The 15885-nt window shown below is 39.9% G+C and overlaps 1 protein-coding gene across 1 annotated transcript; it reads left to right on the plus strand.

Annotated features, from left to right (window-relative positions):
* Window positions 1–246: 246 nt before the first annotated feature.
* Window positions 247–14716, plus strand: dcaf13 (DDB1 and CUL4 associated factor 13). The gene is made up of 11 exons (XM_004077602.4): window positions 247–449; window positions 787–986; window positions 1060–1167; window positions 1264–1353; window positions 1432–1587; window positions 2385–2462; window positions 2550–2632; window positions 2782–2946; window positions 7708–7843; window positions 13472–13635; window positions 13953–14716. Exons 1-11 carry the CDS (start codon window positions 380–382, stop codon window positions 14038–14040), a joined length of 1338 nt encoding a protein of 445 aa, XP_004077650.1. The 5' UTR covers window positions 247–379; the 3' UTR covers window positions 14041–14716.
* Window positions 14717–15885: the final 1169 nt, after the last annotated feature.

A 15885-nucleotide genomic window follows, 5' to 3' on the forward strand; every position in this document is an offset into this window, starting at 1 on the left:
TGGAATAGAAAGTTTGACTTTGTATTCTGAGAAATAATCTATAGAAACACTACTGGAAAACGTGTATTTTTAACAAGAAACAAACATGTCAATGGGGACCCATTTTATCATAAAATTGATCATAAAATTTAGATAAATCTCGAAGTGCTTTGTTAAATTTAGTCATTTTGGAACCTCCGCGTTACAAAACTACTTCCGGTTTCCACCTTTGAACAAATTTTAACTTAACAGATTTCTTTCTGTGACGTAACGAATGGCGAAATCCCACGATGCAATGCGAACAAGCTCAGCCACACATGGCAGTTTGTTTTCTCACTTGCTAATATTTTTCTGCTGAAAGTAAGGATTTCCAAGTGTACGTTTTATTTTATTTATCTAAATGAAGGTTAAAGTCCTTTCAAGAAACCCGGATGATTACGTCCGGGAGACCAAACTAGACATTCAGCGAGGTAAGAGTCTTGTTTACTGGTCACTCAGTGAGCTAGCTAGTCGGTTAACCGGTTAGCGATGTGTTAACCAGCGATTTTCTTCCTTTGTTTTTCACTGATATTATAAAAAGTGAAGCTTTTATATGGGGTTAAGTATGAATAATTTTAGATGTAAAATTTGAAAAACTTGGCGAACAAATAAAAATGTAGATTAAATAGCTGCTAGTAACTCTCATCTTTCTTTCCTTTTTAACATGAGATTGACAAATATAACGCATCCTTGGTTGATATATTTAAAAAGTATTAAGAGTTAACATCATTAGAGCGTTTGTGTGTCAGTTTGCCGTCTTGTTGTTAGTCCCCAGGAACTATGACCCCACCCTCCATCCTTTTGAGGTGGCCCGGGAATACACACGGGCCCTGAACGCAACTAAGCTGGAGCGAGTCTTCGCCAAGCCCTTCCTGGCTTCCCTGGATGGTCACAGAGATGGGGTTAACTGTCTGGCTAAGCACACCAGGAGCCTCTCCACCCTTCTGTCAGGCTCCTGTGATGGAGAGGTTCGTCTTCTTCATCTGAATTGAAGTTTTATGGTGCAGGCTCTCTTTCATGCTTGTTTTCTTTCATGATTAGGTCAAAGTGTGGAATCTTTCCAAACGCGAGTGTGTCCGCACACTGCAGGCACACGAGGGGTTCGTGCGAGGAATGGTGGTCAGATTCTGTGGGACTTCTTTTTTCACAGTAAATGCTGCATTCTTATCAGAAAAAAAAAATATTTTTTTCAAATCCTATTTGCAGGACAAAGATATGCATTTTTGGATTTTCTTAATATTACAGATTGGGGATGACAAAACGATAAAGCAATGGAAAATGGAAACGCCGGGTTATGGCGAGGAGGAGGAGCCACTTCACACTATTTTGGGAAAAGTATGGTCTCTGTGGTGTTTATTTGTGTGTGTAGCATCACACGTAATTGATTTCCTAATTCTTCCTTTTTGTTTGTAGACTGTGTTCACAGGGCTGGACCACCACCAGAAAGAGGGTGTGTTTGCAACATGTGGCCAGCAGGTGGACATCTGGGATGAGCAGAGGAGCAGCCCGATCCGCTCTTTCACCTGGGGAGTGGACAGCTTCAGCTCTGTCAGCTTTAACCCTGTGGAGGTATGGCAATACGCTGCTCAGAAATCACTCAGCAGGGGTTTGATTACAGCAGACTACGGTGGCCCTGAAGTCCAAATCACATCAGCAAATCGCTCGAGGCCAAAACCTTAAAGATCCCAATCAAAACAGCAAAACAAATGATTGTAAAACTTTTCAGGAATCAAATTACAGAAACTAAAAGTGGAAAAATTACTGAAAACAAAAGTAATTTCCAGGAACCACAATGCAATTTTAAAATCTGAAACAAAAGAAGGTATTGGGAAAAGCCAGGTATCATGGGACATCACTGATTGGAAGATAATGCATGAGCTTTGAAGAAGAGGGAAAGCGGAAGGATGCTTAGCCCAAACAGTGGTAAACAGTTGGTTGATCAATCCCTGAACTTTTGCAGTGACAGAGGCTGGATGATAAAGAAATACCCGAAAGTCAAAGTATACCACGTCCAAAACTTCCAATTGGAAAGGTCAACAGACATCATCCAATCATTGATCTCCTATAATAGCTACTTTTTCTTGTTTCTTATTTTGTTTCATTTTTCAAACATTGCATTTTGATTTATCTAAATTACTTTTGTTTTCCAAAATGTTTCCTTTTTATTTTTTCATTTATTTAAATTTTTTTTTTTTTGGATTTATGTTTTGTTGTCTACAATGTAATGTTGGCGTTTTGTGTGTTGAGTAAGTTGTTGATGTGATTTGCACTTCAGGGCCGCTGTATCAAACAGTTCCTGTCTTGTTAAATAAAAAAACACATCCTGCCAATTTCCTTTGAGTGAATCACATTTCATCTCACAACAGACAGATCTTCTTGGAAGCTGCGCTTCTGACAGAAGTATAGTCCTATATGACATGAGAGAGTCAGCACCGCTTAAAAAGGTAACCAACCATATGGATTACATGGATGCAGTCCTGTTTTATTTCACAAAACCTTGTTGTTGTTGTTTTTTTTTACTTTCTCTTTAGGTTATTATGACTATGAGGTCAAACACCTTATGCTGGAACCCAATGGAAGCTTATTACTTCACATGTGCAAATGAAGACTACAAGTGAGTCCAGAAGAGAGCTTCCATGCTATTTGTAGAGTTTCTTTTTTTATCATAACCTCCAGATTTTCCACTGTAGTCACTTTCAGTCTCTCCCTCTAATATTTTCTTGTTGGCTAAATGTCATAAATGTCTGCTTTTCTTCTCACCAGTCTGTACACGTATGACATGAGGTACCTGGAGAAGCCCTTGGTGGTTCACATGGACCATGTCTCTGCGGTGCTCGATGTCGACTACTCTCCCACTGGGCAGGAGTTTGTGTCCGCCAGTTTTGATAAAACCATTCGGATCTTCCCCAAGGACGCCGGACACAGCAGGTTAGCAGGTTAAACTACAAAGCAAAAGGCATTTATACTGCAGGGTTTATACCTCCATCATTTTAAAAGACCCACTCCAATCATCTTTTGTTCCCAGTGGTCTTTTGATTCTGATGATGCCATTTTTAGCCAACATAAAAAAAAAAATTGTGTTATTTTGTAGAACATACTTTCTGCAGAGCGGCAGTAGTTCATTAAAAATGTACCTCTGAGTTGTGGGCCGGACTGTTTAGGTCAGGGGTCGGCAACCTGTACCACTTAAAGAGCCATTTGGATCAGTGTCCCACAGAAATGAAAGCACAGGGAGCAGCAACACTAGGGGGTATTTCGCCGAAATATCGCGATATTTCATTTCTTGTTTCTTCTATTGATTCAAAATGCTGTCAGGATATTTATTTAATTATTTATTAGCGTTATGTTTCTTCTGATCTTCTGTTGTTTTTACACAACCTTGAATAGACTTGTCTGTCAAACACCCTGAGGTGTTTGATGAATGAGATGATGGAAACTGATTCACTTTGATGCAGACTCCTTTCTGTTTATTTTTCTTTAAATCCAGTAAACCCAATAAATTATATTAATTTTATGGATGACAACTATTTTTTATTAGGAAGCAGCTGTTAGTTTGTCTGGAATCATAAGCGGTCAGTCTAAGCCCCGCCCCTGCCGCTCTACCTGTTCACGTCCTCTGCAGGTTTTTCCCCCGCGTGCAATGAGTAGGGGCGTCCTGATGCAAATTTATTTAATTTTACACGGAAATGGGTGGTTTTAGTCTTTTTTTGGGGGCGTTCATGTGTCCCCGACAAGATTACCACTGACTGTCTTTTTAGAAGAACTTTCCATAACATCCCATAACAGACTGGTCGGCGTTCACAGCTGTAGACACGCCCCCTCCGCGTGCCGTGTTCAAGCTGCTCTCTTTCTCCTGCCTGCTCGCTCTACCTAACGGTGTTAAAGACACCACGACAATCTGAGAACATGATAGTTGTTTTACAAAAACACAGAGTCGCAGCACAGGGAGGAAAGAGCCGCATGCGGCTTTGGAGCCGCCGGTTGCCGACCCCTGGTTTAGGTGTAGTAACTCCACGCCTTCCCCTCCCGGTTGCTGACGGCTCAGAGCAGGGAACTTGTGGCCCATCCATCATATTTTCTACGCCACAAAAAAGATCTCTTTCAAACTGCATTTTTTGTTTGCTCCTGATTCGCAATGACTTGAATAAAGAAATGCACAGAAATTTAATTTTAATCTATACAAGAAAAGTTTTATTTCCTGCAGAAATAGGTTTGATTGCACAATTGCTGAATGTGATTGCTTTTATTTGCCTAATCGCATAACTTTTAGCCGCAGAAGCTAAAGTTTATTGAAAGGAAAATGGTTGACTAAATTCCTGAAGCAGTTTGCTTTAAGTGTAAAGCTACAGAAATGCTTTTTCATTGTAATGCTGCAATTATGTTACGTTGCAGAGAAAATTGCAGAAGTATGCAAAAGTGTCCATAAATGGCAGAAAATAGATACTGATGGAGGAAAACAGTTGTTTAGGGATTTGAATGTCTAAGAAACCATATTTAAATTTTAGCTAAATGTCGAATTAGCTTAAAAAACCTTAGTAGATACCAAATTAACCTATGAATGTGTAGCATATTACTAAAGTATTGGCTAAAGTAAGCCTAAAACCTCAGTAGATGTGTAGTGAGCCAGCGTAATGTAAATAGAAAGGCTACATAACAAATTACCATTAAAATGTAAAGGAATGTCCACATTTGCACCTAAAGCCAGCATGATGGTAATGTAAATGTTAAATGCTAATCTAGTTAAAAATTCTCACACAAACTGAATTTATTCTAAATGCGAGTAATGAAGTGGATCTCTTTTGGATTGACAGCAAACAGTGAATAAAAAACATGCATGTGTCATTGAAAGTGTCAAAGGGAATTCTGCAAAGCCTGTTTCAGTGTGTGTGTGCGTTCGTGTGTGAAAGACTGCCATCTCCATGGTAACTGCTTCAAAGTCCATGTCTGCTCGCAGCTGCATGTCATCTATTTACTGATGAAGACAGCCTTTTCTTCCTAAACAAATTGATGCTGTGTCTAAACTATAAGTTAGATCAAAATCATTCTTTCACTTTAAAAAGCTCACAAGGTGAGGAATACATTGATACATAATTTAGTTCGAGGTTTGTTCAGAATTCTATCGATGATGTCACCCACTCTGGGAACATTGAAATACAGACTGTTAAAATCCGACGAGGGGTCAAAACATTGCCAAATTTCAAACAAAAACTATCTAACATGTCCAAAAGAAAAGTAATACCTGTATAGCCCGAAGCCTCCACTACATTTTAAACTTTGAAGGGTTTCTCTACCTGAAAAACTGTAGGAGAGAATTCAAAAACAGTGAGGTTGAAGCATATGTTGACTTCCATTATATTTGGAATTTTAAAAAGTTCCAAAATTTGAAAAGCTATGAAAATTTGCTTAGGGACAACAGAAAAGTCCACAAATAGCAGAACAAATGCATGTTTGAATTTTTGAAAAGCAGAAAGTTTGCAGTTGTATTTTTATGGCAAATGTTGCAACAATTCTGTTCAATTGCAGAAAAACCATACGTTGCAGAAGAAATCGCAGAAGAGAGCGATAATGTCCTTAACTTGTGGAACATTTTGTAACTTAAAAGTCAGAAATCGCACAAAGTATGCAGAAGATATGCATGGACAAAAACGTACAGAAGAGCAATAGTTTGATTGCATTAACAAACAAATGTTCCTTTATAAATGTCCTCTATCAAGAGAAAACATCTACAAGAACGTGTTAAAAACACCAAAAACACAATTTTATTCAGAGTGGGTCTTTAAACTCACATGGTTGTAGATTAACAACAACATTTTCCAAATGTCCAGTGAAGTTAAAACACACTGACTTGCACACCATTCTGCATGCATTCATAACGGCCAATATTCAGCAATATTCCAGGTTCATACCCTGAATAAGAGTTCTACTGTTGGGATTCAAAGGTTTTGGTTCCCCTGCAGAACACAATGATAACATGACTGAGAATGGTTACAGACACATGAACAAGATGCTGTTTTTGCAAGGAAACACCTGAAGAAAGAGGAGAGCATTGTTTATGAGCGGATCTGTTACAGTGTTGTTTTAACTGTAAGTTTTTACCTGGGTAAAAATAGTGATTCAAATGACTATGAATCCATTTCAAAGTAAAAGCAGGATCCTTTTTACTTCAGATCTAATTAGTTGTGCCTCACGTCTTTCAAATCTCATAACAATATAACAAGATCATAGATCTTTCTCTGTTGTATTTTCCAAGTTTAAGTCCTCCTCTGCATCCCTCACTTTTGGTGTCCCACAAGGCTCAGTTTTGGGAACTTTACTGTTCACTTTATATCTATTGCCTTTGCAGTACATTTTAAGTTCTTTTAACTACATTTATTATGATTTTTATGCTGATGATATTCAGCTTTGTGTCTTTTAAACCGCTGGATGTTTTTAAAATATAGATTTTACGCAGGTGTCTGGATTCAGTCAAGAGTTGGATGAATAATACCTTTCTCCAACTAAATGAAGCTAAAACTGAGGTTCTAGTCTGTGCTCCTGACAGTTGCTTCCCCCAGATATTCCAGTGGTTTGGTCCACTTTCTTCCTTTATCAACGCCTCTGTCAGGAACCTTGGGGTCACTCTAGACCCGGTTTTATCCCTCGACTCGCATGTCGGGTCACTTGTTCGTTCTTGTTTTTATCATCTTAAAAACATTGCAAAACTGAGTCCAATTGTGTCACGTTCGGAGATGGAGATGCTAATCCACGCGTTTCCCTAAGGTCATGTGACCAGGGTTTGCTGGTTGTTAAGAGATCCCGGTTAAAGACTAAAGGTGACAGAGCCTTTGCAGCAGTGGCTCCATCCCTCTGGAACTCCCTTCCTCTCAGCCTCAGATCTGCAGACTCAGTATTTTCTTTTAAAAAGCAGCTAAAACCCTATCTTTTTAAAATAGCTTTTTCTTAATTTTCTCTGTATTCTGTGTTTTACTGTGTTTTATTGTGTTTTACTGTGAAGAACTTTGTGATTTTTATCTTGAAAGGTGCTATACAAATAAAGTTTATTATTATTATTATTATTAACAACCCTTTTTGGGTGGTTAGGGTAATGCTTTTTAAAATGCTAGAATATGCTGGTCTGATAAACAAGTTGCTGTATTTTTTTTTTAATTGTCTGTTTAAAACCTTAAAAAATTTTTTTTTTTGAAAAATTGAGAAACAAACCTATTTTGTCTACTTTTTAAAAATTAATGTACACACAAGCATACACTAACCACAATTCATCACACTTCTACCGCCTACGAAGATCGACCCCAAAAAACAAAACTTTTTTATAGTTTACATATGGTTTTTGTATGTTTAATTATTTTTGATTAAATTTTTTATGATTTAGAAGTGGACCTGCATCTCACCATCCAACTGTAAGGGATGATGTAAAATGAAAATATCTACCGTTATTTTACTCAAAGGGGATGCCATAGCATGCTGCACACCTTTTCCATTTTCAATGCCAGTGCACATTTTTACCATTCTCTAATCTCTGTACAGGTTTTTATTTTGACTGAGCAATTTTAACTCCAAAGCACTACTGGTAAAATGTCTTTTTATAAACACTGAAGTAATAATTCAGTCTGAATATCCTGAATGTGCAGATGCTATGCTTCTATTGTCTTATGGAGTCTTCTTGACATGGCGTTTTTCTTCTTAACTCAGGGAAGTGTACCACACCAAGCGCATGCAGCATGTCATCTGCATAAAGTGGTCAGCAGACAGCAAATACATCCTGAGCGGATCTGATGAAATGAACATCAGACTGTGGAAAGCCAACGCAGCTGAGAAGCTGGGAGTGGTGAGTCCTGTCCGGCCTTTTCCGCCTGAACCTTTGCGCTTGAAGGAATTTTCTGTGTTGTTTGACACAACTGCCGACCGATCACCAGCGGACATCAATCTTGCATCTGCTCTCAGTTTATTGCCTGATCTTCTTTTATGAGTAGGTTGCATTTTCAGCTCAGCTTTGGCTCTGTGCCTCCAAAGGACTGTAACAGTAGAGGAATCTGCCAGGTCTGTGCTGTTGCCAAATGCCATGATGGATGCTGACCCAGAACACCATCACTCTCAATACTTGGGATGTATCAAAAGCCATAGGGAAGTCCAGACCCCCCCCGCAAAGATCAAACCGCTTTTATCCAACTTGACTGTATTTTTGGAAAACTTTGAATAATTATAATTATTGTAAATATTTGTTGTGCCGGTTCGAAGTAAAAGTGTAATTATAATTTATTGTTCTCCAAAGGGTAAAAGAATATCAGAAAGAGAAATGTTCAGTCTGAATCCTGAAGACATGCTGACATCTTTCACTCGTGGTCGTATTCTTTCCTGCTTATTCCCTTAATGCAGCTGCAGAGTGGAAATGGCTTTGCTTTTGGCACTTGCTTTACACTAACTGTTTAAAAAGGAGATTTATTTGCTGGGTTTGCACTTAAGAGATCAGACAAGGGCTGCTCCTATCAGCAGTTTGAATAGGCCAATCACTTAAACGGAGGCCACACTGAACATAATGAAGAATTAACAATAAAGTTGTGTGGGGAGAGCTTTTAATTACCAGAAATGCTGAATCAAAGCTGTGTCTGTGTGAAGACAGGCTGGACTGATGGTGACTTCCCCGTCAGCTGCTATAAGCTCAGTCTGCTTTTTAACCGTAACCCAGCTTGCATTAAGCCTTTTTGCCTTTAAAGCCAATAATTCATCCTCTGGAGTCCGTATTGTCGTATAAAAATAGAAACTAGTTCATATCGAGTCCCATCAGGTGACGGTGAAGCAGCAGCTTCAGCGTACATGTTTGGACGCAGGTTCCGCTGCTCACTCAGCTGGACTGGGCCAGCCTTCAAAACAAAGCACCCCGTCTCTTGAAAATGTTATATTTAGGATTGGAAAGACCCTTTAGAATGGTCAGGAATGTTACAATGTGTACGGCTACTCCTTTAATCGGCCTTCATTTTCTTCTAAACAATGATGGTATTGCATTGCTACAGTGAGAAGCGGTAATGGCACAAACCTTTTGACATCTTCACAGAAACATGAATTAGACCAGGAAGTACAAGTACCACAAAAAAAGGAATGTATAAGGTTTCTTAATAGAAAGTTGATGTCCTAAAGTGTTTGAAGTTCCCCTACAGTTAAAGGATTGCTTTAGAAAAAACCGTCGAGTCATGCTTTACTTGCATTTCTGAAAACATCGGAGTGACTACAAGTGATTTGGCTGTTTTCAGTTTAGAAATCGTTCGTCAAATCTTTGCGTCTGTGAATGTTCCTCGTTGTTGAACCAAGAACACTTTGGAAATCTTAACCTTAACCTACAAATGCAGCAGACGTCTTCCATTGTTCACGTAGCCATTCAGAGGTGAAAGACAGAAGTGAATGTTATGTAGCTGTTGGACCGTCCTGGGCCCGCAAGGACACCCCCCCCGCAAGGAACCCCCCCCCCCCCCCCCACGTCCCGCATTTTCAATTTTTTTCCCAGGTTTGACAAAAAGGCTGCAACTCATGTAGCCCAGTGACATAAAAAAAATCAAATCATGAACTTATAAAGAAATCTTGTGAGTATACAACTATCCTGCATAATTTAATGTACCCACAGAGGAAGTAAAAAGGCCTAAAAATAAATTTGAACACAACTGGTAAATGGTGACAGGTTTGATTGTGTAGCAAGCCCCCCTAGTGGTTACGCAGTGAAGTCTGTTGACTCCACCTGCTGTTGGTGCAGGGGTTTCAGTCAGACGTGCTTCTGGACCAGACCACGGGTTCACAGAGCAGACACTGGAAGCTGCAGTCCTGTTTGTGGCAGCAGCTCCAGAGTTCAGATCAATCAAGACTGACCAACCGATTTTGCCACTCTGAAGCTTTCCAGACGCGGCGGCTCATTAAACCAAGAAACTGCCAGCTGATGGCTGTCGTCATGTTGCTAAAAAAAGACCAAAAAAGGCATTAGCTACCAGACTGATGGCTGTAGGGAAGGAAAGGGGATTTCAACATTGGCTTAAAAATAGAGAAAAGTTTTTTTATGCATTAGTGGCTTTAATCATTAAGGTTTTGTTTGATTTAGTTGGTAGCTTCAATGGACAGATCATCACTGGAGATCTAGAGATTTATATTGGTGAGAATTGCCTTTACACAACATTGAGACCGGTTCTTTTCCATAGCAGCGCTGACAGTGAGATCATTCATTACTTTTATGTTTAAAACCTCACAGGTGAGCGCATCTGCAATTTGTGTTTGATCAGATTATTCTAGATTTTATTAGATCTTGAAAGACCCACTCTGATAAAATTGTGTTTTTGGCATCTTTATCATGTATTTGTCTAATGATGGAGGACATTTGTAAAGAAAATGAAGCTTAAAATAGCATTTGAATATTTCTTTATTTAAATTATTATGAATCAGGAGGAGATGAAAAAATACAGTTTGGAAAAAGCTTTTAATGGTGATGTTAGAAAGTACACTGGGCGGGCCACAAGCTTGCCGCTCTGCTCCATTCTGATGCATCCTCGAGTTTATGTACGTCTTGGTTTTCCTCGTCTGAGCTGGAATCTGGAACTAAACTAAACGGCTGGATAGCTCTGATGTTGCACCGCTAATGTTAGCTTGGGGTTGTGAGTGGCTGTAAGCTAGTGGGAGAGCATGTAAACAGATAGCTCAGTTATGGGTGTTGAAGGGGGGGGGTCTCACCCACAACTCAGAGGTGAGAACTCCTGTCGCTCTGCAGAAACTATGTCCTAGAAAACAACCCAGTTGTTCTGATTTTGTCTAAAAACAACAATCATAGACCGCTGCAAACGCGTTTACCATAGATCAAAAGATGATCGGAATGGGACTTTAAAAGTTTCTTTTATTGACAGAGGTCAACCGTTACCCCAACACGTTGAGGTCATGCAAACATTGTTTTGGAGTTGGTTTGTGTATTAAAGGGAAGCAGTTTAGGAGCACAGGGTCAGCATCTAGCTAGTCTTTCTCAATAAATTGAATCTCAGGCAAATCATTGCTTTTAATCAGAATAAAAGCCTCAGAGGCCAAAACCGGCCAAAGGCCCGCCGTGGTTTTTATGAGCGAGACACAGCAGCCTGCTGTTGATCTGCACTTTCCTTTTTTAACAGACATTGATTTGTTACTGCTTAACTCATCATTCTATGATGGAGAACAATGTACCATAACTGACTTTAATCAAATACATTCTACACGTTTGTAAGAAGTTAAAGCTTTGCTTTAACATGATGAAAGTTCTGTGTAATGACACTATCACCACAACAAGAGTAAACAGTAAGCAGCCGTAATAATGAGACACCACGTCGACCGTTAGTGGAACTTCAGCAGAGCAGAGGAAACAGGGGGCAGCGGGGAAAAAGATGCTGCCCTCGTCAGAAAAATGACAGTGTTCATTCAAGTGACCTAAATCTGCTTGCAGCCCGTGACGGCTGTCTCTGAGGAGACATTCACTGAAGTGATTGCATTCTCTCATGATAAATGAGTGAAGCCACGCCTCGGCGGTTGGAGCTAGCTTATCCAAACGTTTCTAATGATACAAATTGATACTTCATTTCTATTGAAGGCCAGGGATTGTATCTAAGAACTGCACCGAGTCAGTGTACCATAACCCATAGAAAAGGGTTTACTCCCCGGCTCCAACCAAATGAAGTCACTTCATCCGCCTTTTTTTTTTTTTGCCATCTTGGAGTCAGACAACCTCAGTAATCAGTGATCGGTCCGCGTCGTTTTGGGTCAACGTTTCTATGGCAACCACTCTCGCCAATCGAGAGTGAGCTTGTTGGAAATTCACACCCCTACCACTGAAAGTGGACTTGGGAGTAGTTGTCAATCAAATGTTTCAAATAGGGCTGCAGCTATCGATTCTTTTTGTAATCGATTAATCTAGCACTTAATCGATCGATTAATCGAGTAATCGGATAAAACCATTTGTGTGTGTTTTTGAACAACCAAAACAAATCTTGCATAACAAAAATGATGTGGTTGTAAAATGAACAAGCATTTGATTGTAAAGATCCGCTCTGATGCAAATGTTACTTTTGGTGTTTTAAAGTTGGTCTTGAGAAGTGGCGGAACTAGAACATTTTGAATGGGGGGGGGGGGACAGAAGACTTTGAAAGGGTGGCACAACACCAAAATGGAAGGCCATTAAAAATAGAAGAATCAGAAAAACATATTTGATCATTATCATTGTTTATATTTCGTGTAAAAATAATGCTTTTGTTATTTTTGCAATGCTTAAAGAAGCCTCGCGGTCTGCCGAAAGGCGAGCTACCGCCTGTCCCAGGCCCTGCCTCTCGGCGCCCCCTCCGCGCCCCTTCCGCGCTGGTCGCCGCGGAAGGGGCGCGGAGCGGCTGACGCCGCCCCTCGCTCGCTGCCGGCGGCACGCGCCGCACCTTGTTCTCTTCTTTATTAAGTGTGTAATGATCCCACACTTTAGACAATTTCTGCCGTTTATTTATAGATCTATTCTCCGCCATCGCGCCAACTAAATTCAAAAGGTCCGTGTGAATAAACGGTCCGTGTGACACAATCTAATGCCTGCGCCGCGCGTATAGTGCATAGGAATTTAACGAGGCTTCGAGGCAGAGTTTTTGCCTCGAGGAATTTTTGTAATCGAGTAACTCGAGTAACTCGAGGAATCGTTTCAGCCCTAGTTTCAAACGTTAGACGTGGGGGGCCAGAAGGCACCAACGCTTTTACTGAGGCACCTTACTGATCAGTTTATAATGTGAATAACCTGCACTACAGTAAAAAATGTCATATCAAAACATGTCAAAAAGTAGGATTATCAAAAACATGTTAAAAATAGGTATCAGAGCAAGAATGGTTATACTGACCAATAGTAATAGCTGTTTATTTATTTTTTTTTTTTTAAAGAAGTCTATGGGATTTTTGCATCTTAGAAGCAGCGTGTTCACCCTAACTTACCCATACATGTTGTTAAAATGTTCACTATGACCTGTCCACCTGCAGCATGCCCGTAGAAAAAAGTGCATGAACATTTGAATTTTCTATCGGTTCACTAAGTGGGGTACGACTTTGGTATTTCCAACCAACTTTGTGTCCTGCACGTGTTTGCCCTGTTTTCACCTTCAGACAGCCTGAATCCACCTACAAGGCCAGTTATGACAAAGGCTAAGGGTCGGTTCAAGCCTCTAACTTCCAAAATGTGATGCAAACCAGTGAGAACCAATGGTCCAGTCCCTCAAATGACCACTAGAGGCTGGCGACAGAAAAGAGCTGTTTTCCTTTTACTCCCATGTTAAAAAGTACAAAAAAAAAATCAACATAGTTGGGAGGGTTTTAAAATCTGGCAGGTGGTTGGACCCTACAGAGCTTCAGATTGACTCTGTCCCGCCCAACGCTGTCTTTGGAAAGTTGTCGGTATAAATTCAAATGAAGGACTTGTTGCGTCTCTGACTTTGGTGTTTTGCAGCTGGCTCCCAGAGAGAGGGAAGCTGCAAACTACAGTCAGAAGCTAAAGGAGAAGTTCCAGAACCATCCACAAATCCGGCGCATCGCCCGCCACAGACACCTACCTAAGAGCATCTACCATCAGACCAAGGAACTCCGGGTCATGAAGGACGCTCGCAGACGGAAGTGCGTACTGCCCTTTGTTTAAATAATGACATAAAGCTGATTTGCACTTGGTGTCCACATGACAGGAGGACTTGTGCTGCTGCCAGCAGAGCCGAGCATTCTCACCAGCCTGATGGAAATTCTCACAGATGGCTCTGCCCACCATGACGCGCTCTCACGTCATTTTCATTCACAGCTTGTGTGGTGAAATGGATGTCCACTGAATTAACTCCCTCCTCCTCCCTAATAGACAGAATTATCACGTATCAGATATGCTGGAACAGTTGGATTTTTGTGTATTGTTGTCTAACGTTGGTGTACTCATTGTTTGTTTTTAGGGAGATGAACGTTCGCAAGCACAGCAAGCCAGGAGCCGTTCCTGTGGTGTCTGAGAAGGAGAAGCATGTTGTTACGGTGGTGAAATAGAGCGACTGCAGGGAGAAGATCCAGACTCTGACTGCAACCACACAGGAACCCGTTCAGACCTTTCTGTGTGAAGGATGAACAAAAGCTCCAGCAAAAGACCACCAACCAATGTTGGGAAGTTATTCCGTTTCAAAGAAACCCGAAAAGACAAACTAAAAGCTTCTGGACTGATGCTACTTCATGAAAGCTTGTACTTTTCAGTTTTAAACAGTTTCCACCATTGAGATTTTTTCCTCAGATATTGTTCTGCATAACAAGTTTTGTACAATTTGCTTTCTTTTTTCATGAATCCTGAACCTGTGATTGTTGTAAATTTAAGAAATTAAAATCAAGCAGTTGTAGTAAACAAATGTTCATTTTATGCTTTCACCCCTGACTCATTTTTAGGTACATTTTATAAATGTTTAGGTTCTATAAACTAGAAAGAAATGGTACATGATAAAATGATCAGATCAAAAGAAATGTTTGCATTTTTAATACGTTTGATGAAAGAACCGAGGAAACGTTTCTGCAAAAACGCCAAAGAAGCAGACCTGAGGAGAAACAGTCTGGAAAGAAAAGCTTCTAATGAAATTCTTTTGTTGCTGAATGTAGGATGTCAGAAGTTCTTGAAATACCACATTTAAATAGTCGTACTTGTGATTGTTTTTGTCCTAAATAAATCGGTACAGACTGAGGTGATATTTTTAGTCTTTTGAGCTGTAAATAAGAAGACGTTCTCTCAAATGTTAAAAACAACTATCAAACTTGAAGTGGTATATTTTAACATCGAAAAGGTTGCTTGTGATCATAAAACAAGAAGCTTGTATATCTATGGTTAATATATGCCTTTGGTATTTCTTGTTCATCATTCTTTAACCTTTAAAAAATACTGATGGTCAGCCCTCTTTTAAGTGATTTTTTTTTTTTGCTTTTACTTGATTAAAGTTGCAGATTTTTCACCGTTAACCTTCAAAACTGGCTCTAATTGCTACAACCCTCTCTGATGATCTTCAATCATTTTTCCGGTGGGAACTTCCTTTGCCAGTGGAGCGCACAGCAGAGACAAACCAACATCCTTAAAATCAAAACAAAAAAATAAAGACGTTTTAGACCTGCTGAAGCTACCAAATTGAAAGTTTAAGTAAAAAAATCTTTTTAGCTATTGTAAATTTGTTCCCAGTGGTCTTTCAATCATGATTATGCCGTTCTTGGAAAAACTTTTTTAACAAAAGCTGCGTTGTTTACTAGCTCATAGTTTCTGCAGAGCGGCAGGAGGTTATTAGACATTCACCTCTAAGTGGTTGCGGGATTTTCATCAATCTGTTTACATTCTCTCACTCAGAACACCAAGGGAACACTTCAGGTGCAACAGAAATGGCGAGCCATATTGGAGCTGTCCAGTCATACAGCTTTGAGCCAAATGTCAGCTCAGACGGGGGAAACAAAGACGTTCATGGATCAATTTGTCTGCAAGTGGATGGATCAGAATGGAGCAGAGCAGGAAGCTTGTGGCCCACCAGGAATATTTTATACGCAACAAATACGATTCTTTCAAACCACATTTTTCATCTGCTGCTTATTCACAGCGATTTGAATATAGAAATACTCAGAAATGCAATTTTAAGCTTAATTTTGTATGTCCTCTATCATCAGAAGAATGCTAACAGAACATGTCAAAAACATGGTTTTTTTAGAGTAGGTCTTTAAAGGACTACTAAGAAACCTGTCAAAACTGATGAAATGCTCCAGATTCTATCAACACTGAAGGATTGAAAAGGATTGTCTGTGGGATACCATGCAGATTAACACAAGTGAAGGAGTGAGTGTAAGTGAGCATAGTGAGAAATGAAGGGGTTTCTTTAA

The sequence above is a fragment of the Oryzias latipes genome, chromosome 16, assembly GCF_002234675.1.
Source record: "Oryzias latipes chromosome 16, ASM223467v1".
Lineage (NCBI taxonomy): Eukaryota > Metazoa > Chordata > Actinopteri > Beloniformes > Adrianichthyidae > Oryzias > Oryzias latipes.